General features: G+C 39.8%; 1 protein-coding gene across 4 annotated transcripts; it reads right to left on the reverse strand.

The window, feature by feature from the left end:
• Positions 1-216: 216 nt before the first annotated feature.
• On the reverse strand, positions 217-14,057 carry hnf1ba (HNF1 homeobox Ba). 4 transcript variants are annotated; one of them, XM_053647510.1, is made up of 10 exons: positions 13,101-14,057; positions 10,141-10,340; positions 9,448-9,637; positions 9,075-9,304; positions 5,682-5,830; positions 4,727-4,853; positions 4,385-4,567; positions 3,683-3,801; positions 3,228-3,272; positions 217-1,737 (listed from the first exon to the last, which is right to left on the reverse strand). In XM_053647510.1, exons 1-10 carry the CDS (start codon positions 13,469-13,471, stop codon positions 1,717-1,719), a joined length of 1,635 nt encoding a protein of 544 aa, XP_053503485.1. In that variant the 5' UTR covers positions 13,472-14,057; the 3' UTR covers positions 217-1,716. The 4 variants fall into 4 exon arrangements, with proteins under 4 accessions (XP_053503485.1, XP_053503483.1, XP_053503486.1 ...); XM_053647508.1 differs by having other exon boundaries at positions 9,448-9,715; XM_053647511.1 differs by lacking the exon at positions 3,228-3,272.
• Between the last annotated feature and the right edge of the window lie 7,389 nt (positions 14,058-21,446).

Genomic DNA, 21,446 nt, shown 5'->3' on the forward strand with positions numbered 1-21,446 from the left:
GGGAAATTTTTTAACAGTAAAGAAATTGTGCAACGCAAAGTTGTGGTGAGGGTCAGGAGAAAACGGGCTATTTTAACACACAATGCTGATACTGTCTGCTATCTTAACCACCACACACACACACACACACACACACACACACACACACACACACACACACACTTTCCACTGACAGAGAAAGATTAACAGAAAAAAAGGACAACTCACTATCACGGGTCTTGGAAAGAGCCTTTACTTAAAACATCATCATTTTTTTTTCCCCCTCACAGTATAAATAATGATTTTAAAACATTGATTTTCATTTTATACAAAAATAATACAAGACTGACAAAATCTAATGGTATGTGTTGAGAATGACGTTGTAACCAAGTTGCATACGCTCAATAAAAGCTTTTCTTTTTTTTTTTTCTTTTTTCAGAAATGACCTATTGGAAAGTAAGAACAGGTGAGAGTTAAAAGAGCTAAGCAAACCGACAAAATCGCTTCTCGTCTCTTTTCCATATCGAGCAGTCCACAAATTCATTTAATGCATGTGGTGACTAGTGTTTGAGTGTATGGGTTATTACATTATGTTTTGTGTACCGTACTGCACCTCATAATTGCATAAGTAGGTAATACTGTTTGTCCTGGTGACCATGACCTGATGACAGACTACCCTCCTACTCACAGTTATCAGCCTCTCAATTACCATTCTAGAGACTCTGTCTGTGATACCATCAGTAATGTTTAGAGAATAATGTCATTACGTTAAGGATTCCTTGTCATGGTATCATTCTCAGATTCCAAAATGGAAATAAGGAAAACGTGTGCAATATCTGCAGCTCGGCTTTGACAATGCTATTATCCCACGTTGTTTTGCTGGTGTAACTGTTTGTAAATCTGCAGGAAATGGGCTAATCCCACAATTTCTTTGTGCCATTCAGTACATTGCATAGTCCTTTCTGTTCTAAAGATTGTCATTTCTAAATCACAGTTTGTTGGGAAAAAAAACATACATCTTTAAAGACATAGCATAATTATCATTCATTCATATTTACAACTGTACAGAACAGTGACTACTCATATTAACCACAGAAATGGAAGACCCACTGCAATGTATATGCAGGAAACACAACCAACACATTCAGTCCATCAAGTTCTAACCCAAAAAAAAAGACCTGTTGAAAATAATATAAGCTGATTGTCATTTCATTCGCAAACTGATTACAGAACATCTATGTCTAGGTGAGCTCATTGATGTTTTAGACTGACAGTCCAGGGACAGGATGAGAAGAATCCTCCGTTAAAGAGCCAGCTTGACCGGAAATGGAGCATTGGTAATCCTTTGGCATTTGGTAACCCTGTGAGTCTACACACAAAATCATGGCAGTTTAACACCGTCACTGCACACCATTTCCATTTGTTCCTTAAAAGATGTCAGAATCATCCTTTTTTTTTAGTGGTTGAAAGCAAAACACTGTTACAAAAGGCAAGTTTGGAAATTGTTCAACGGTAGTGACTTCCAGGTGATCCTCCCATCTTTCCATGGTACGATTTGACTAAGCCAGAGTCTTCTTTCTGATTGCTCTCCTCTTTTTTTTCAGTCCCTACATTAGTGACCAGCTCATCTTCCAGTGCACTGTTGCCAGTGATTAGGAGTTTCCACAGATACAGCAGGGAGAGAGCCAGAGAAATGTGCTCCTGTTGCTAGGCATTGAGGAAGTCAGGTGGACACGCTCACCAGGCTTGCAGAGGACACTGTCGACAAAGACGAGAGGAAGAGAAAATAAAGAGTCAGAGCTTAATAAACAGTGCAGTACTGTACAAAGTGCTACTGGTGGTAAAGTTAACAGATATCAGTGAACAGTTAACAGTGAAGTTATCCGCTCTCGTGCCTTCTTTTTTTTTTTTCAGTGAAACATCTCAGGCTATTTCTATTTCTGCCTTTCCTTGTAAGGGCGGAGACACGTGACCCCGTCATGACCCTCTGGCCAACAAACAGTCTCACCTGATAAAGGTGTGGACCAGCTGCTCGAACTAGAGACTTTAGATGGTGCTCTATGAGTAGAGGGGGTGTTTAGTGTGAGCGAAAAAAAGGGCAAACAGGAGGGCAATAAAGCCAGAGTGGGTTCGTAATATTCCCCAGAAAGCCCACTGCCATTTGTTACACCATCCAAGTCAAATACAAGGGCTCTGATAAGGGAGAGGAGAACCTGAAAGTGCCCTCTTAAGTGGCTGAGGTATCACATACGTGAGGCACATTCAGTACTTCATAAACAGCTTCATATAAATATAAAGTTTTGACTTCAATTATTTGATTGCATGTGTTACTAAATGTTATAAATATTGTAAAGGGTGTGTGTGTGTGTGTGTGTGTGTGTGTGTGTGTGTGTGCAGTGAAGAGTACTAACTGACGTTAAGGCCCAAGTCACGTCAGCTCATCAGCTAGTGGCCATCACCACTGCAGCGTGGGAAATTGAGCGTGTGAAAGCAGCTGAGTGAAGACTGCATTTCAGGCTAGAGCGCTCATGGAGGGTGGGGAGAAGTCAGAAAGGGGAAGAGGGAATTAGTGAACGCACATGCCTCCCCACGGCAGGGAAACAAGAGCGACACACTAGCTTTAATTAAGACCGAGGGTCATTTCCTGGTCTGATATGCTGAGCGCTGGTCTGGGAGTGGTGGAATAGAGAGTGGGCAGAGGGAAAGAGAGAAGCGGATATAGGCACGGGGGAGAGATAAAAAAAAAAGATGACAAGGAAAGAGGGACGGGAATAAAAGAAAAAATAGAGATAGAAATACTGACAGTACGAGTGAGTGAGTGACAGAGAGGAAAAGAAGAAAGAGAGACAGCGAGAGCAGTTTATATATCAGGTGACTTGTGGCTAGAGCGTACGGGTGACTGGTCAGTCAGGCCGTTCAAAGGAAATGGGTATTCTGAGGAGTATCGCTACACTTGCTTGCTTTACTGATTCAGATGTTTAGAAAGCATGGATAAACCGAAGTGGCCCCTTTACAATTCCTGACTTTACAAATTGACTTTTCTCTAATTCGCTCATCTCAGGCTGGTCCCTCGATACTCATTTTGTGCACATTCGGTCAGCTTCAAATTGTAAAAAGCATGCTGTGTCTGCTAAGGATGTGTACATGTAGAAATGCATTTAATCAGGACAGGCACGATTCAAAAAGGACACCATTTCACTTCACCACAGTGCAGGATTATTAAGTGACTTTATTTAAACAGTATTTACCCAGTTCAGACCCCCCAGTTGTACCATCTTGTTAACAGCAGCATCCTAATATGACAGGGATTAAATAAATCGTCAGAATGAACACAACTATTAGCTGGGATTAGTATAGTGCTCACTGTGGATGTTTACTACAGTAGAAACATGTCCTTTAATCTGCATTCGGTGCATGTTAGTGTAACTTGATTAATTAATAATTAAGAAAAGATGATTTGTTGATATTTTTCTTTGTTTGTTTTGTTTTAGTCCCCAAACAAGAAAAATCATTTGAAAGCTGCAGGATAGAGTACCCTGATGCTTAAACTTTCCAAAAGCATGGCTGAAGGGATACATGCAGAATACACAGGCAGTTATCTTACCTCAGATAGCTACATATTCCATACACAGTTATCATATACTATGGTAGAACAAATGAGACAATGAGACATAGAGGTGAAGCTAGGAGCACATGAACTGACCTGTTTGGTGGAGGACATTGAGCTGAGGGTGTTGAGGCTGTTGTTGTCTGTTACTACCATGGCGGACGGAAAGCGTGACGGGTGGGAATACTGTGGTGGCTCCTGCTTGTGTGGGTACACTGTTAAAATAACACAACAGGCAGACAGACGGTCACACGTGTGTCAAAAATGTCTGCATGTATTAAGAATACAAATGAGCTGCATGTTCCTATGAGTTGCATGTATCATGTTTATCCATATGGGAACATATATTACATTCAGGCATTTTCCAGATACTTTTAACAGCTCAAACAGCTGAAAGGTCATTAAAAAAATCATCAGAATGAAGACAACTCAATAGATTAACTAACCTCGGCATATTATCTATATATAGTATAGTCTCATTGTGTAAAATTATCAGAAGTATGTCCTTCAATGATAATCTAGGTTTGGTGCATATTAGTGTAGCATACAAAGAACCTAATTCATAACCTGAAAGACTAGAGACTAATATTGGTTCGTAACAAGGGTTGGAGTGATCTAGTGGATAAATAAAAAGGAAAACTTTCAATAAAGTTTGTAATAAACAACAATTACAAAGGTTTTTTTTTTTTTAAGTATAAGGAAAATGAAGCAAATAATAGGTATGCAAACATTTTGCTAGTTCCCATTAGGGAATTTTTCACTTCATCCAGCTACAGTAAGAGAAGAGAGCACACTTACTGTGTGAGTGTGTAACGGTGGCCATGAAGGGCTGTTGGCTCATGTGGCTGTGGGACTGTTGCATGAGACTCTGTTGGTGAGAGCTATGCAGCTGCTGTGAGAACTGGACGGGCTGTAGGGTGGCCAGACTTCCTGCCACGCTGTTGATTACAGGCACCGTCTGTGCCTGTGATGTGCTCAGACCTGTACACAAATTTACACAATGTTTATGATGATACCGATTCCACTCCTGGTTTGAATCAGGCATGTTATAGCAGAGGAAACACAAAAATGCTCAGACATGCCCATCATGTCCCCAAGACCGAGGATGGCAACCAGTGGCAAGTAAGAGAGAGCACTCACCCTGTGCAATGGCCATGACTCCAGAGATGGGCATAATGAGGTTCTGTGTTTGCTGGTGACCATGGTGGGAGCTATGGATGTTGGTCAAGGTGCTAACTGGTGGAAGACCTCCACCTGATACTGAGATCTGCCAAGATTAAAACACAGAGATTCAGTCAGAGGATGTCTAACTACCATTAGGCAAGGGACCTCATTCTAGTGCAAGTGCCAAACTCTTGATTGCTAAACTTTAGATCAGTTACCAATAAAAGCATTTTATCAAAGGTTCTGCAGTGCTATCTTAAAGCAAGAATGACAGGGCTTGAAGAGACAGTGGGTATTTTTGAATAGGCTGCTGGTCATAGAGGCGGCTTTGCTCAGACAACTGTCTGACAGCAAAGAAAAGCCACAATTATCATCACTTCCTCCTCATGCTGATATCACCAGCACAAGTGCACTAGAAGTCCCAACGAATTTGAGTCAGAACTAAATTAAACAAGTCAATATCTCTGATATATTGAGAAGTTTAGAACATCGAAGGTGACTGAGGTTTGTCTAGCTGAAAATTCAATATTTGCATAGAGCGGGGGGTGGAGGGAGGGTCAGATGTTCTCCTTCTGCAGCACTCCAGCTTAATCGAGCGCTGCTGTCAGTCCACTTGCCAGAGTAAGCAGAGCTCCACCCGCTACTTCTTCCTCCATGGCATATAATCAATAACAACAGAATGTTTCTTTGTCAGGTTTATTGGCATAGCCATGGTCATGCCCTACTCATAGTAACACCATAGCTGCCCTGTGGCATACTGTAGACTAAACCTTACTGTCTACTGGAGCTTCAACTGAAAGAACAATGCAATGTTTGTTGGGCTACACAGCGGTCAATGGCAGCGGCTATCGGGGGCCCTGTTCGGCGTTGTTGTATCAAAAGTAGGCCTTGGCTTATCTTATCTGAGGCAGGAGTGGCCAGGTGTGCTCACCATCTTGGCGTCAGGTGACAGCAGGCCATGGCTGGGGTCCAGTGCTCCAGGAGAGACCTGCTGCAATACAGACTGGCTGCTCGTCATGCTGTGGTGATTGATAGTGCTTGAGGAGCTGACTTCACTGGGACCCGGGTTGTACCTGACAGCTGAGGCAAAAGAGAGAGAGAGAGAGAGAGAGAGAGAGAGAGAGAGAGAGAGAGATATTGAGTTGCTTTTTGAAATAACACAAGTCTACATATAGGGTAGAGATTTGGGTCTCTCCATGTGTTTTCACATTAGCCACAAGTTGCCAGAGACGCTTATGTCTGCCTCCTGCCAGGTTAGCGCAGAACAAACAAACTCCACTGCAGATACATGTCCAACAGAGTCAAGGCCAGTGTACACATAGCCTGTTGCTCATAACACCACACACTCATGGCAGCTTGTGCTTCCTAGGACACCTAAAACATTCTCTGATTTGACTTTGAGTAAAAAAAGATACACATTTTCACATTCAGAATTGAAGATTCTTTTAATGGGATAGATTGCTTTGTAGGCTGAGTCTCATGTCAAGTTCTGGGACTCCACTTGACAGGGATTTCAGTCATCTCTTGTGCAGTGGGTGTTTGCAAATCCCAGCCTCCTCTGATACTGACCAAGCAAACATTACAAAATCAATGCCAGTGTCAAATACTTTTGTTGATATGCAGGCAGTACCTCATTTAAGCTCCAGTATCATCCTGACAGAGACATCGGCTACCATTACTTAAAATAACACACCAAGAGCAGGATCTTCGCAAGATCTATAACTGACCAGACCAAGACATAGAGCACTCAAACACTCCCACACATTACCAAAGGCACCATGTACTACACAAATGAAACACATCCTTCTAAGTGGCAAACAACTTTGTTTTTTAACAAAAGTGGCAATGACCACATTTCATCCATCATGTGGTTCATTAGCTAGACATCAGACGAGGGACTCTCCACAAACATGTGTCTGCAGCCAACTCTCTCACAGCTCTACAGCATCTTGTAAACAACCACAGCGGACAATAAAGCACTCCATCAGGCCCATGGACCCCTGACCACACAATGGACCAAGCACCATAAACAGACTTTATTTTATAGGTCTATACCCTGTAAAAGTGTCAGGGGGAGGATGGGGCGATTCACCAGGGGCATTGTCTGACTTTGTCTGCTATTCACCTAGGATGCAGGGACTGCTGCTCTCTCTCTTCCTCTCTCTCTTTCTTATTGCCAGCTTGGGTTGTATGTCTGACCAGACTGACCAGTCTGACCAGCAGGAGAGCTCTGTTTCTAGGGCAACAAGGAAGCAAAATATGGTCTTTGACAACACAGGGCAGGAGCGATGCAGGACAAAAACATCAGATGCCTAAGCAAGTGTAACTATCCCAGTTCACAGTACACATTACAAACATTGTAATACATGTGTTTAATGGTCAAGCCTTGATCTAAAAACCTAGTAGAGTTAAAAATAGTGAGTTAAAAATAATAATACAGAATCCAGAGGGTGATAAGTGCAGAAGGGGAGTTGTATCAGGGAGTAGGAGCAAGAACTAAAAAGCTTCAGTTCTCCTTGGGACCCATGTAATATCAAAGTCCTGGTGCCCAACCCCAGGCAATAGTCTTTAGAATGCTGCTACATATGAGAGACCTCCTGGGTCTCTGCAGGACGTACATGTCCTTTCAGCCTGGTTGTGGGCTTCACGGTAAGTGTGGAGACAGCTGAACCCATGAGTTATGTGCAAAGGTCATCCAGAAGGACACTCCGCCATAAACTACAATGTTCTACACTCTGGCCAACCAGCTGAGGGGAATTCTTTCATTAAGAAACTTGACATTTTCATCATTAGAATTTTCCACGAGTCTGGTTTGAAGATTTAAGAACGTATGATACGAGAAAGACAGATTAAATTATTTAATGGGGCTATCAAAATTGTGGCTGATGGTATATCCATTCAGAGTATAGGTGTATATAAATGTATCTGCATTCCATTGGGACCCAAAACAGAGGTAAGAAAACAACCAAAAACTCAAACACATAGCTCCTAAATCTTATCAATAGCATGATAAGATCAATAAAAGGTCAATAAAACAGGAATAAGAGAACTGACCCTACAGTGACCTTTTCCTTCTGACCTATAGGCTTGATGTGATTTGAGAAAAGGGGTGGAAAAAAAGGGGGCTTCACCCACAGCCAACTTTAGCCACAGCAGAAGGGTGATCAGTCCTGTTTGGTCAAAAAAGACCCAATACTAGCAGACAGCTCCTGCTGCTCTGCTCCCATCCCAGCTTCAACCACTATACTCTAGTTCATAAAGGTGGGGGGAGGGTTCTAGCATTCCCTCCCCTAGCCCAACAGAGATAAATGAACCTAGGTTACAGTCACTTCTAATACACCATGGACAATGGGGTTTCCTGCTAGGAGAGAGTAAAGAGAGCAGGGGACAGGGGAGCCCCTTATCAAAGGTCTGGGAGATGTAGTAGCTGAGGATTTTAATTGTCAATTAAGCATGCATAATACAGACTGTGTCTTAGCAACATGATGAGGGCAACCTGCTGAGCCATTCTTGTTGGGTCAGGCTTTTACACTGAAAAACATCTGATGCTGCTGGCGGGATGCCTTGTAAGCACCCTAACCCCCAGCTAAGGAAGAGCTTAGTAAAGCAGAGTCTTCCTTATCTGAAACAGACACCCCTACCCCTTTGCACCCACTCCAGTCAGTGACCCTGCCTCTCCTTGCAACCTGGGGTCATTCACTGGCCAGGTGTGCAGGAGGGAAAATCCGTAAGCAAACAAACAAGCCAACACGTATCAACAAGATTAAAAACGTGTGTTCAAGGAAAACAAGCAATCTTTTCTTCTCATCTTTTAACACAAAGATTTAAATATATATATATATATATATATATATATATATATATATATATATATATTAGTGCCTTGCTATTTCAAGCTAGATCAGCGTATTTAACTGGATCTGTGCTTTATTAGATATATCAGAAGAGGGGCCAGCAGTACAGGCAAATCACAACCTTACACGGACAACAATACTACTGTCATGTTGTTATCCTGCTTGTTTGACCTGAGGCTGACCCTGGTACTGATCCCAGGTACATTTGGATTGTTATTAACACATTTCCAAAGCAGGGAATAAAAACGCCATATGCTCAGTGCACTCTAATTTAACTCTTTCTTCTTTTCCCACAGAACTGGAAGTGAAGCTAATGACAAATATTGTTTTCCACCTCCACTGCTATCAAACACTACAGCCCTGATAACAGCCCTGAGGCCTTGCCTCAGTAACCTGACCTAGATTCACAACTGAGGCTTTAAGGAGCTTTAAGTTCAACTGGCGGTGAGAGGATCTCGAAATATGATTACCTTGCATCTTGCTGGGTGGAGAGGTGCTGGCCTGTGAATGGTGTGGCGAACTGTGTGTGAGGAGGGGATTGATGCTTTGCCCTCCATAGGCATCCATAGCCAGCTTCTGTCTGAAGGCTTCCTCTTTGCGCCGATTGGCGAACCAGTTGTAAACACGCACCTCTGTGACTAAATTGGTACCAAGTCCTTGGGCTTTAGATGGTGATACCCCTCTCTGGAGACACTCTGCCCTACATGGGGACGAAAAAAATGTTTAGTCAATGCAATTATTGGTCAATTATGTAAGACTACAAAGTGTGTAAGATGCTAGAAACATTGATATTGAATATTGTAATAGTTAAAAAATGATAAAATACGATACATGCAGCATTACCGATTACATTCTTCTACCAGAGCCTCCCGCTCTTCTTTGCTTGGGTTCTTCTGCCGTTCATACGCCTGGTAGAGGATCTGCTGGGACGCAGGCCCCCACTTGAAGCGGTTGCGTCTGAGTTTCTTGAGGGCAGGTTCAGTGCCAGCATCATCTCCAGGCTGCCCCATGCCAGGTCCAGGCTGACTGAACTCTGGGAAAAGAAGAAGCACCTGATCCTGACTGCCTTTGTCTGTCATATTAGTGCCAGACCCATGTGCTTGGTTGAATTCTGTAAAAATAAAGAAAGTGTTTTCGGTGTACATGTATCTTCTGCCGTTACAAAAACATGCAGTTTGATGGTCTGTGCATTTATGCGTGCTAGGATACTCAGGTATGTGGCCAGTGTAACCTACTCAAATTTAATTGCCACGTGATTAAACATAGAGGGCCATAAGGGGGTAAATGACATTATGTCCAGAAAAATAAATAAATAAACAAATAAATACATACATACATACATACATACATACATAAATAACAGCTTAGATCAATAAAATATCAAGTAAAATAGGGGTTTTGATTACAATTCTTAGGAAGATCTCGTACCAAAGCAAATATAAATAATATATTATATAATGTTCTATGCAAACATATAATAAATATAATGATATATGCTAAACTTCTTTGGTTTCAGTACAAGCTTAGTGAACTTACGCCGCAGAATCTCGCGCTGCTTCCTGACGTACCAGGTGTAAAGAGCCGCGCGCTTCTGCGTCTTCATGGGCGTGCCCTTGTTAAGGTGTTGAGAGAGATGTGATTGGTTGAGGCCTGTGACGTCGACCACCTCGCGCTGCGGAATGTTGTGCTGCTGCATGTAGGCCTTGATCATGCGCGCGGCGCGCCACGGGTCCTCGCTGCGCGCGCAAGTATAAACAAGTGTTTTTAATTTGATTTGGTTATTTTTTTCATATGAAAACAATATATATAAAACAATTAGTTTAATGCGTTACATGTCCACACTTATACCAGAATATAGAATGTTTGAGTGTAGTTATTGATTATTAATAACGCAGTGATTAATAACGAAGTGTGTTATGCATAGGATATATATGAGCGCTCTAAAATACACCTGGATCTCTCTCTCTCTCTCTCTCTCCCTCTCTCCCTCTCTCCGTCTCTTCGTCTCTCTCTCTCTCTCCCTCTCTCTCTTTCTCTCTCTCTCTCCGTCTCTTCGTCTCTCTCTCTCCCTCTCTCTCCCCGTCTCTCTCTCCCTCTCTCCCTCTGACAGCTTTGTCACTTTCCAGGTTTAAAGTGGTGTAGGAGCTCACACATGATTGTTAATCACCCTAATAAACGATCGTTAATCATCGCTTTCAGTGGGCAGTAAATACTTACAATGGTTGTGGCTACAGATTTAATTGGATAATCACAATTTACTCTGATGGGATTTCGTTACAGAAGGACGTGTAAAATAAAATTAAAACCAGAATTTCCTTGTCTTCGGTTGACCTGCACCATTTGGTGTACAAATGTGGGTTGTTGTTTTTTTTTGGAAGAAATGTTACTTTCGTGACTGTTAGTTATTTGTATTTATGTTACAGTTATTTATAATAAACGCTACATTTAACATACAGCATCTGGCACCAATTCAAATAAAAAAAGAAAACTAAAAATAAATAAATAAATAAATAGAGCGTTTCTTCTAAACATAAAAAAATGCTTCGAATTATGAGGAAACGTACACATTAATAATGACCTGTAGAAATATAAATCAAGTACTACTAATTATTAATAATAATGTTTTAAATGATTGTGCCATTAATTATTTTTTAATGCTACTTTGCATGTTAACACACACGGGGGGAAGAGTATTATTTAGTGACCTAGTTAACCAAAACTGTTGAAGTAACTGCAAGATAAATAGCAAGTACATTAACACAATCTTAAAGTAGGTCTCCTGCTTACCATGCTAGTGGAAAGTTTAGTTGACAGCAACAAAATGCAAAGGCAACGATTATTTTAAAAATAAATAAATAAATAAAAATCACACTGTTTTGCGCATTGGAATTATTATTATTATTTTTTTTTGGCGCATTTTGTTGGCTAAAATACATTTTAAAAAATATGAATGAAAGATTAGCTACGTACATAGAAACGGCCAAAAGCGAACACGAGCGAGGGCTTTCTGTACAACCTGCTGTGACCAAGCGAACACTTACCTTTATAAATCCAGTCGAAATAAAGAGTCAGCCATAGTAAGCGAGATTATAACAAATAAATATGACAAATTTGCTGTTTGATTTGGAGTCTAACACCATACACACACTCACACACACTCACACACACACTCGCACTCACACACACACACACACACACACACACACACACACACACACACAGTACCTTACAGCTGAGGGAGAAGCTGCTTTATGCCTTTTGACAATGAATAACCAGATCTCCATTCACGCTAATCATACGCCACTGTGTATCTTTCAGTTGATGATTTATAGAATAAAATTAATAAGAAGTCAACGCCACGTGGTTTAGTTTGGGGTTTTTAAAACTGCATTTCGCGTTGCTGATGTTGCGGCTTCAAGAAGAAAAGTCGGCCTACAAGATCAGGAATACAACCTGGATTCATTTGTTAAACCAAATTTGGCCGTAGCTCATCCTTAATTTGAGCTCCACAAATATTTACCAACAACTATCATTATTATTACAATTATAATTATAATTAAAATTATTATTATTATTGTTATTATTATTATTATTATTATTATTATTATTATTATTATTATTATTATTATTGGCTATACTGCATTGTATTGTAGAATCTGTCTATTGTAGTATCATATATAAATTACTAATCACCAAAAAAAAATAATGAATGAATTAAATTTAAAATTACAGAAAAAAAATCTTTTATATAGAAGAGATCTAAATTGGTCACAGTCTATGATATTTTCTCCTATTTAAAGAAAAAAATTTTTACGTTTCTAAAGGCCGGAGAAGCCTGTAATTATACACAGAGATGAAACACCATTTTACATTTAGCCTGGAGAGCGCTGAGTTAATGATAAATAGGCTAGAGCTTCTTCAGCTGATATTTCGCTAAGGCAAAGAAATAATAACCAGGTAGATAATTAGTAACCAGAATGTTAAAAGATGAATTTGGCGCGTGGTTTTAAATGTGTAAACACCGCTGGTCTGAACTTTATTGTACAGACACTGGCAAACAATCTTTTCTTCTTTCTTTCTTTCTTTCTTTCTTTTTTTTTTTTTTTTTTTTTGGTTAAACCTAATTTTTTAAATACTATAGTACTATAGGTTATGTATATGAATATTACTGGGAGTTGTAAACACCCCCGGGTTATAGAGACACAATTCTGTATCACAACCGCTTTCAGATTCTTCCCATATACTTTTTGACACGTTTTGTTTTTATATAAAATGTCCTCACATAACACCAATAATAATAATAATAATAATAATAATAATAATAATTTTTCCAGGTTTTAAGGTTTTGAGTTTTATTCTGTCTGTTATGGTTAAATAATTTGGTATGAAATTTGAAAAAAGATAAAGATTTTTTAAATGTAATTATTTCGGTACTGAGTGTCCGAGGACCTGATTTTGAGTGTGAACAGTGATTGGAGGGGGAAAGGGCCACTCACGCCAGCATGCGGTCCACCTCTGCGCGCTGCTCGGCCGCTTCCTCCGTGTTGAGAGACTGCAGCTCCTTCAGGATCGGCGGCGTGTCGTAATCATCTCCGTCCTCTGATCCTTCGTCCCCGGACAATTTCCCTTTACTGTGCCCGTTGGTCAGTGTATGAAATACGGGCTTGGCCTCCACGTCGCTTCCGTTTGTTCTAGCCGCCGACGGAGACATGTGCAGGTTCTCCAGTTTAACTCCATAACTGGCCGGGCTCGGCTCCATGTCGTCCAGCGCCTGGATCAAAACATCTCGGGTAACTCCGGAGTCTAACAGAGCGCTTAAAAGCTCCTGCTGCAAAGATGTCAGCTTGGACACCATGTTTGCGAACATCCACAAAAAAAAAAATGTCCACCTTGATGAGGAGCTAAAGAGAGAAAGAAACACTCAAGCTGTAAAAATTCCCTCTCCTCTCCAGCTTTTTTCCCGTGCGTAAAAAGTCCCCCTGAGAAAGACACCTGCTTGATGAAGCCGAGCCACTTCCCCACTCGCTATAACTTGCCATGATGCTTTGGGAGGGCGGGGCATCTACAATATGCTAATGAGAGGGCGGGGCACTGTAGCCACTGCTGCTTCGGTACTGTCCTTTATGCAAATGAGCAGGCTGTCACAGACCTGCAGGTAGAGCGTGTTTACACTGGAGCTCTGCTGCTTTTATTGGCCTCTCTTATCAGCAACGTCAGTGAACTTTGGACTCTGTCACATTCAGACTGCTGTGAAGGGGAATAATAAAAACAACAACAACAACAACAACAACAATAATATTAATAATAATAATAATAATAATAATAATAATAACAACAACAACAGCATGACAGCAATTACAATTCAAACGATCAAACATAATTAAAATAATATGCATATGTATGCATAGTAATAGGCTACGTTTATTGCACTATGGTACTAAAATAAAAGCAATACGCACAATACTGTACATATAGTTTTAAAACGTTTATTATTATTATTATTATTATTATTATTATTATTATTATTATTATTATTATTCAGTAAGAGCTGTCAGTGTAGGGGATCAGTGAGGAGGCGTTTAGGTGAACCTGCGTTATGGCATTATCTGGGCATTGGATACAAACATGATTCATTTTAATAAGTCTGGAAAACAAACAAACAAAAAAACAAGCATATATATATATATATATATATATATATATATATATATATATATATATATATATATATATATATATATATATATAGGGGGTATTTGTTGTGTGTTTTGAAGTTGAAAGTTGAATTGTTAGGGTGCTGTTTTTATCCAACTGCACTATTATAGACGTTGTATGTGTAAACGCAGTATCTCTGTGTTTCTCTGAACACTCACGTTTAGGTTAATATGTCGGTTTAAAAACACGTCGTTTTCGTTAGACAGAGAATTATAACCTCAGCTGGCCATGTTTTTGTCTAGGCTTGAGTGAACTAAATACGTTATGTGATATATACAAGCGTGTAGGCAGTAACTACAGTATAATTCAGTCATTAGAGGATTGTATAGCGTAGTACCGTTTCCAAAGGAACAGGACCTGTAATAATAATAATAATAATAATAATAATAATAATAATAATACCAATAATAAATAAATAAATACATACATACATACATACATACATACATACATACATACATAACCCGACAGTTGGGATCAGCAGAGCTACATTTACATGATAGGTTGTGCTGATGACAGGGTCAGTTCTTGGTTTTCGTTAAAGACAGAATTTCACACACCTCCTTCCAGAGCTCCCCATGCATCAACCATTAACAACAAATAATAACAAACAGAAAACTCTATGTATCCTGCACTAAAGCTCTTGGCCCTGTTTTGAAAGCCATGTGTGAAGTAGAGCGTAGTGAAAAAACATTCAGCATTCCCTAGCTCACATGCTTCACAGACACAGGGTGGTTGGGTAAGAGTAGGGCAGATGGGGATCATAAGATGGGTTTACTCTTTACTTCACAAATATCTTTAGGCTTTCCGCACACACAGTGTAGGTAGCAGGACAGACATTCCACACTGGATTATTAAGATGGCAGTAATTGAGCCAATTTACAGGCTGTAGTAATTTACTTAATTGAAAGGTCAGCCTGTGCTGGAGTATTGAAGATTTTGTGTATTTGTGGGATTTGGGGGATATTATTTGAAGAATTTGGAGTGTACAGTATTTGTACATTATTAGGAGAATAATAGTTGTCAGGACTGAAGTTTTACTGTGATACACCTATCCTGTCAACGTGTGTGAATATATACTGTTGCTAAAACTCAGTGTCTCGAATGACCATTGCTACGGTCACTCATTAGGCAAAAGGAATGAAATTTCATGGGAACTTAAAATTTACCTACTTGGATATAATTCCAGCCACGTCCTGATTAAGTGTCAGACAAATGTGGCTGTAGAATATTCAGTAGTTCTTCCCAATGCCCTGGATGCATTTTAGTTTTGTGATTGAAGAAGAAGAAGAAGTAGAAGAAGAAGAAGAAGAAGATTTCTGTTCATGAAGAAGTTTTTATCTCTGAGGCTTGGTTCTGTAATGAGAGTAAAAGTGGATCTGCAGCAGAGGCTGTTATGCTGTTATGCAAATAGAAAGTAGGTGAAACCACTTTGAACATAGATGGGCCAAAAATGGCAAGCAATTTCCTTATGAGGTTTTCAGACAAACCTAGCAGTCGTGACAAATCAGGTACTGTTTTCTGAACCTACCATACTACATAACTTAATAAAAGATCATTACATATCCATAATCCTAACATTGATATTCACAGATAGCTTGCATGTTTGGTAGCCATGGCATTTGTAAACCAAACCAGTTGTAATGGTCAGAAAAACTGAAACGGATGCCTTTCGACCTGGAAAATGAATGCACAATTACGAATGATAATATCTATAGCTGAAATTTATTCGCAGGTCAGTAGTTTAACTATAGAGGTTTTAGTGCTTAGATTGCAATCATGAACTGTAGCAACAGCTGGGTTTTGTAATGAATACAACAAAATATGAATGACAAGATTAAAAGAAATCTAGCTTGAATTATGTTAAAAACTAGATCAAACCACCAGATAATGGAAGTTTGCATTATGAATATTGTAAGAACAGAAGTTTGAGGTTAACGAACAAGGGTTTCTGAACTAAAATACACTTGGCAGCCATTAAGGCCTCTGACCTCTTTCTACCCATTCCACTACGGTCTACAGCACAGAGCGGAACGTTCAGAAATTTTCCTGGGCAAAAAGGGCAGTAGAGGTAGAGAGCGGGTGTGAGACTCATGAACACTCAGTGATCATGTCCCGTTCCACACGATGACTTGGACCTTACCCTCTACTTGCACTCGTCAACTGCTCCGTATTACTGCTTTAAAATGTGTCACTGCCCCTCCAAACCACTTTTTGCTTGTTGACTTTTTATTGTCGTAAGTAGCGTCATATTTTTATTAAGAGAAAAACAGAGAATAGAGAGGTCTGATGTTTCCTAGTCGTTTGTTCAGAGTAAATTTTAAGGCAAAAAAAAAAAGTTTACTTTATAGTACTCATGACTGGAATTGTCCATTATAAATGTCAAAATGTTTTTGACATAACACACAACGTGTTTGGTGATCTTTCTGCCAAGAGATCTAGGCACAAATGCAATTTTGCAGAAAATATTAATAGCTTGAATTTTTTAAGCACTAAAGTCATCAACGACTTTGATCAAGGACTTAAAGTACTTTGATTAGATCACTTGCATTTTCCACTGGAAGCAAATTAAGCATTGATCCATGAAGCATGAGGAACCAACACCCTTCACCCTACCGAAGAGACCATTTAGGAAAAGTCACAGTCATAATCACAACAATCCATCCCTTAAAAAAATAAATCATATCTCCTCTAATGACATGAATGCATCTTGTGTGATTAAACCTCTGTAATGTGAACACTGGCATTGCCCCTCCCTGCTTCTGAACTTCTGACTGACTGACACAGACTGTCGAGTCAGTCAACAGACAATGGAAAGGGTGTGCATGTGTGCACTTTTCCTGAATGAATCCTTAAACATGAAAGTCTACCTTGTCAGTGTTTACTTTTAAAAGTGCTGGCAACGTGTGTCTAAGCTCAGGACACTGGTTTTTTGTCACAAAGTACTCGCAACATCTTTCTTTTTTTCAGTCCATTTTTAGTGTTTTTTTTTTAGTCCTGTTGTACTGAAATGATGAACTCCATCTCAGCTGTACAGCTCTCTAAGTTCTCCTGCGAGTAAAACACAACAGATGAGAGCGATCCTGGTCAGCATCTAAGACATCTCACACCTGTATTCAATACTCAGATTGGGTTCCTCAAAGACAATCAAAGGAACATGATGAAGTAGACTGAGGGAGTGTGGGGAAAACCATGAAGAGCCGGGGTCAGAGTGTCCTTAGACGAGCAGTCCATAACTCATCACCAGAGCACCATGACCCCATGAATAACCTCCCATCTTTCTCCGGCCTTCAGAAACTACTGTAGGAGGCTCCTCAATACAGCTTAAAATCATTAGAGAAAGAAAGCCTTGTCACATAATATAATTACAATATCATTACATCTAGTTACAATAATGTAATCTCAGTCCAAAAAAGTATGTGTACAGTATGTGCACATTCATTCATATGCCTTGAAAAAAAAGTGAGCATCTGCTGCAAATGATTGTTGAAAAGTTCAACAAAGTAACCATCATGCTACCACATTACATTGTAGCAAGTTTGACATGGAAATAATATTCAAGCTGTGTCATTCAGCGCTTTGTGTAAAATTTCAGTGCCTCCAATGTTTTCTGGTCACACTGTTCTGTACTTCTCACCTTGCCTATCCTGGAATCAATATTGACTCAGGGACTCAAAGTAAAGCTCAACTGCTCTACTGTAAAATAGGGAAAGACCATTTTGACTATATGTTTCATTGTGTCTGACTAAACAGAAGTCATTCTGAATCATAAGACGTATAGTGTAGGCATTGAACACAGTGACAGGAACTGTGTCCAGATGGCTACATTACAAACATTTTACAAACATGGTTTGTGGCACTCGTACTATGTATATGGAATAGAAGGACAGTAACAGCTTTAATCTGATGGTATTGATGTTTATATCAGGATTACATTACATTACATTTACAGCATTTGGCAGACACCCTTATCCAGAGCGACTTACATTTATCTCATTATACAACTGAGCAATTGAGGGTTAAGGGCCTTGCTCAAGGGCCCAACAGTGGTAGCTTGGCAGTGCTTGGGCTTGAGCTCCTGACCTTCTGATCAGTAACCCAGAGCCTTTAGCCACTGAGCCACCACTGACCCACAGACCATGAAGGAACTATGATCCTTTACATACATAGTTCAACTATTTTTGTGGACCAAAAATACAATCTTAGAGGGGAAAAAGAGTTCCTCAAGTGGGTTCTACCACCGAGACTTTCAAGTGGAGTTCCTTTTGGAACCGCTTGAGGAACCCACTGTTTAAAACATGACCCAGAGAGACAAGTCTATTACTCATTGGTAGACTATAATCGGATGAAGTTTATTTAATCTAATTAATGAAATAAAACTTCTGTGTTTAGTACATAGTCACTGAAATAACTGGCTAGATTCCAGCCCGTGCAGGATTTCACAATGAGTCTTTTGGTGATTGTTTCGTCTAAAACTTGCAGCGTTTTTTTGTGCTTTTTTTGCGGAAATCTACGAAATCACAATTGCACAGAATTCGTTTGCATGGTCTTTCACAGTGATGTTTGTTGGTAAATGCGACCCATGTCGGACATGTGAATTGAAGAGAGCTTTGACTGAATGTGCGTTGTGATGGTATCACATGACACGCCCAAATCTGCAGAAAATTTTAAAACATTGAAAGCTCCTCCAAATATTGCAGTGTTTGCTTGATTTCGCATTCATTTCTGTGATCACAGAATCTGTAAGCCATAAATATGATTTTGATAATGAAGCTGTCTAAGGTTCTGTTAGATCTGTAATGTTGCCTTTTTCAGATCGTACTAGTTTCGGACAGCTTTTCAGGCTTCAGTCTTATCTTCAGTAAGTAAATGCTGCTTATTAAGGTTAATGTTATATGATGGATCTGGCCAAGTCAAGAACATTTCACATTTTTACTCTGAATCGCTGTTTCCCTATTTATTGTTTACATTTTTTTTTACTTTTGAATTTTATTGAGATTAAATGGGACCTCACGGTTGCAGCAGGTCACCAGTTGGGTCATTGATTCTATCCTGAGATCCGGTTACTTCGTGTATGTACTTTCTATGCTGTGTGTGTGGGTTCCTTATGCATTTTCCAATTTTGTCCCACCTCCTGTGTGTCTCTACATGGTGCCCTATGATGGACTGGTGTCACATTCTGGGTTTGTCCACAATCCTGACCAGGATGAATGAGATTACATTTACAACAAAAGGTAAAATTTTTGGTAAAAATTTGAGCAACTACAAAATATCAATAGTTGCCTCACAAATAAAAATAACTTTATTCACAAACGCAGCAGTATGATTGAAATAAGAAGTAGAAGTTGATCTTCGTCTGTATATAAGACTTTGATCCAGAACTCTAAAGAGTTCTTTATATGTCTGCCTTTTAATTATCCAAGTGTCCTTCTGGATTTTGTGTTCATGAGGTTTAACCAATGGTTTGTGTTGAGACTTTGTGGCCATGTGCTTTTGTAAAAGAAATGGATTGAATGGTGGCTTATGCAGCAAATAGCCCAAGTTGGATCATGTCCAGACAAGGGAGGTGTGATATATAAAGGTTTGGAGCAGAACACCTCACCAGCGCAGCCTGATTAATAGGACAGCTGGCGTTGGGGTTATTAGCATTCACATATTCAAACAGAGTGACTCGGTTAAAATAAATGACCCAAACACACACACACACACACACACACACACACACACACACACACACACACAGGAACACTGAGGTATGAAAAGCAAAAAAAAAAAAAAAAAACGGAAGCAAACCCAACCCAGATTCTAAAACAGCTCAAAAGAGTTCACCTACGATACGAAAAGGTAAAATCTTGGCTCTTATTTGTCGTTTGAAGCCATGACAACTCACAGTGTCACTCAGACAGCTTTACTAGTCCTAAGGCTTGTGCTGCTGTGTTCCCTCATCTATCCTTATCCCCTGTCCATCCAAGACCATACATAGCAATCACAAATAAAACCAAAGCTTATAAACAAGCTCCAGAGGATGACGTAAATTCATTTCAAGATGAACAGAGTCGAATCCACATTTTCAGACCTCACCAAAAAAACCTTACTGGAAGTTACTGAATGACTTACTATAAGCAGGGTATCTGTAACCTAAGCATATGTTATATATGAGGAAGGCCAAAGCTCTGAAAGTAGGAGATGAGCGAATATCTCTATATGAGTTAGTCATTAAGGATACTGTTGTGATGCATGGAGGGTGCATTTGCATGTCGCTCCAAAGTTTCAGAACATGAAGCATTTTCTGTGTTCATGCAGACCCCTCCATACAAGACTACATTGTCCTGGAGCAGGAGATAATGCATCAGTTGTTGCAGACTTGAATTTTTCTCCCTGGCGCCACACTGTGGGGAACTGTAGACTCTCTCTCTTTCTCTCTCTCTCTCTCTCTCTCTCTCTCTCTCTCTGTGACCTGTTGAGCAGAGCAGGCCAGTGAACACAATGGGGGTGAATTGGGAAGTCAGAGGTCCATGTGACTTTGATCCTCCTCCTAACCTTCCCAACGCGCCCCCCCCCCCCCCACACTCCACCCAATTAAGCATTCAAAAGCAATTACCTGCTTGATTTCCTTTGCGATTAAGGTTGACTTCACAGCCCCCTTCATTAATGCAGGGCCACGCAGCACAGCCATTAGTGGCCATGAGAAGTGCAACCTCTTACTCAAAACCTGCTGGGCAAAAATGGCTGCTTTCAAAATAAGCACACTATAAAAAGACACAAATGAAGTTGGTACAGAAGAATAACTTGCCGGGAGAACTGAAAATTCACTTAAAGTCAGTTAAAGGACCAGCAGTTTATAATTAATACTTGAGGCAAATGGTATAATCTTCCATTCAGCTATTGTTATTCCTTAATAAAACGGAGATACATAAGTGTGTAAAGCATAAGCAAGCAAGCACACATGATCTGTCTCTGTCTCTATTGAGAGGTCTTAAGAAAAATTAATTAATTAATTAATTAATTAATTAATTAATAACATATATTAGATCATTTCTCTTCAGGAAACTCTAGAAATGTTAATTACAAATAATATCTTCAAAATAAAAAATATATAGTTTACATATATTTAAATATGTAGTTTA

The sequence above is a fragment of the Ictalurus furcatus genome, chromosome 17 (genome assembly GCF_023375685.1).
Source record: "Ictalurus furcatus strain D&B chromosome 17, Billie_1.0, whole genome shotgun sequence".
Lineage (NCBI taxonomy): Eukaryota > Metazoa > Chordata > Actinopteri > Siluriformes > Ictaluridae > Ictalurus > Ictalurus furcatus.

Bases quoted from the DNA above. Each gene is read 5' to 3' on its own strand.
- hnf1ba (XM_053647508.1), bottom strand. From the start codon at position 13,471: ATGTTCGCAAACATGGTGTCCAAGCTGACATCTTTGCAGCAGGAGCTT. The intron at 5,831-9,074 runs GTAATCATATTT...CTTTTGCCTCAG, and splicing joins TCCACCCAGCAAGATGCAAG to CTGTCAGGTACAACCCGGGT. The intron at 4,854-5,681 runs GTGAGCACACCT...TAATCTTGGCAG, and splicing joins TGTCACCTGACGCCAAGATG to ATCTCAGTATCAGGTGGAGG.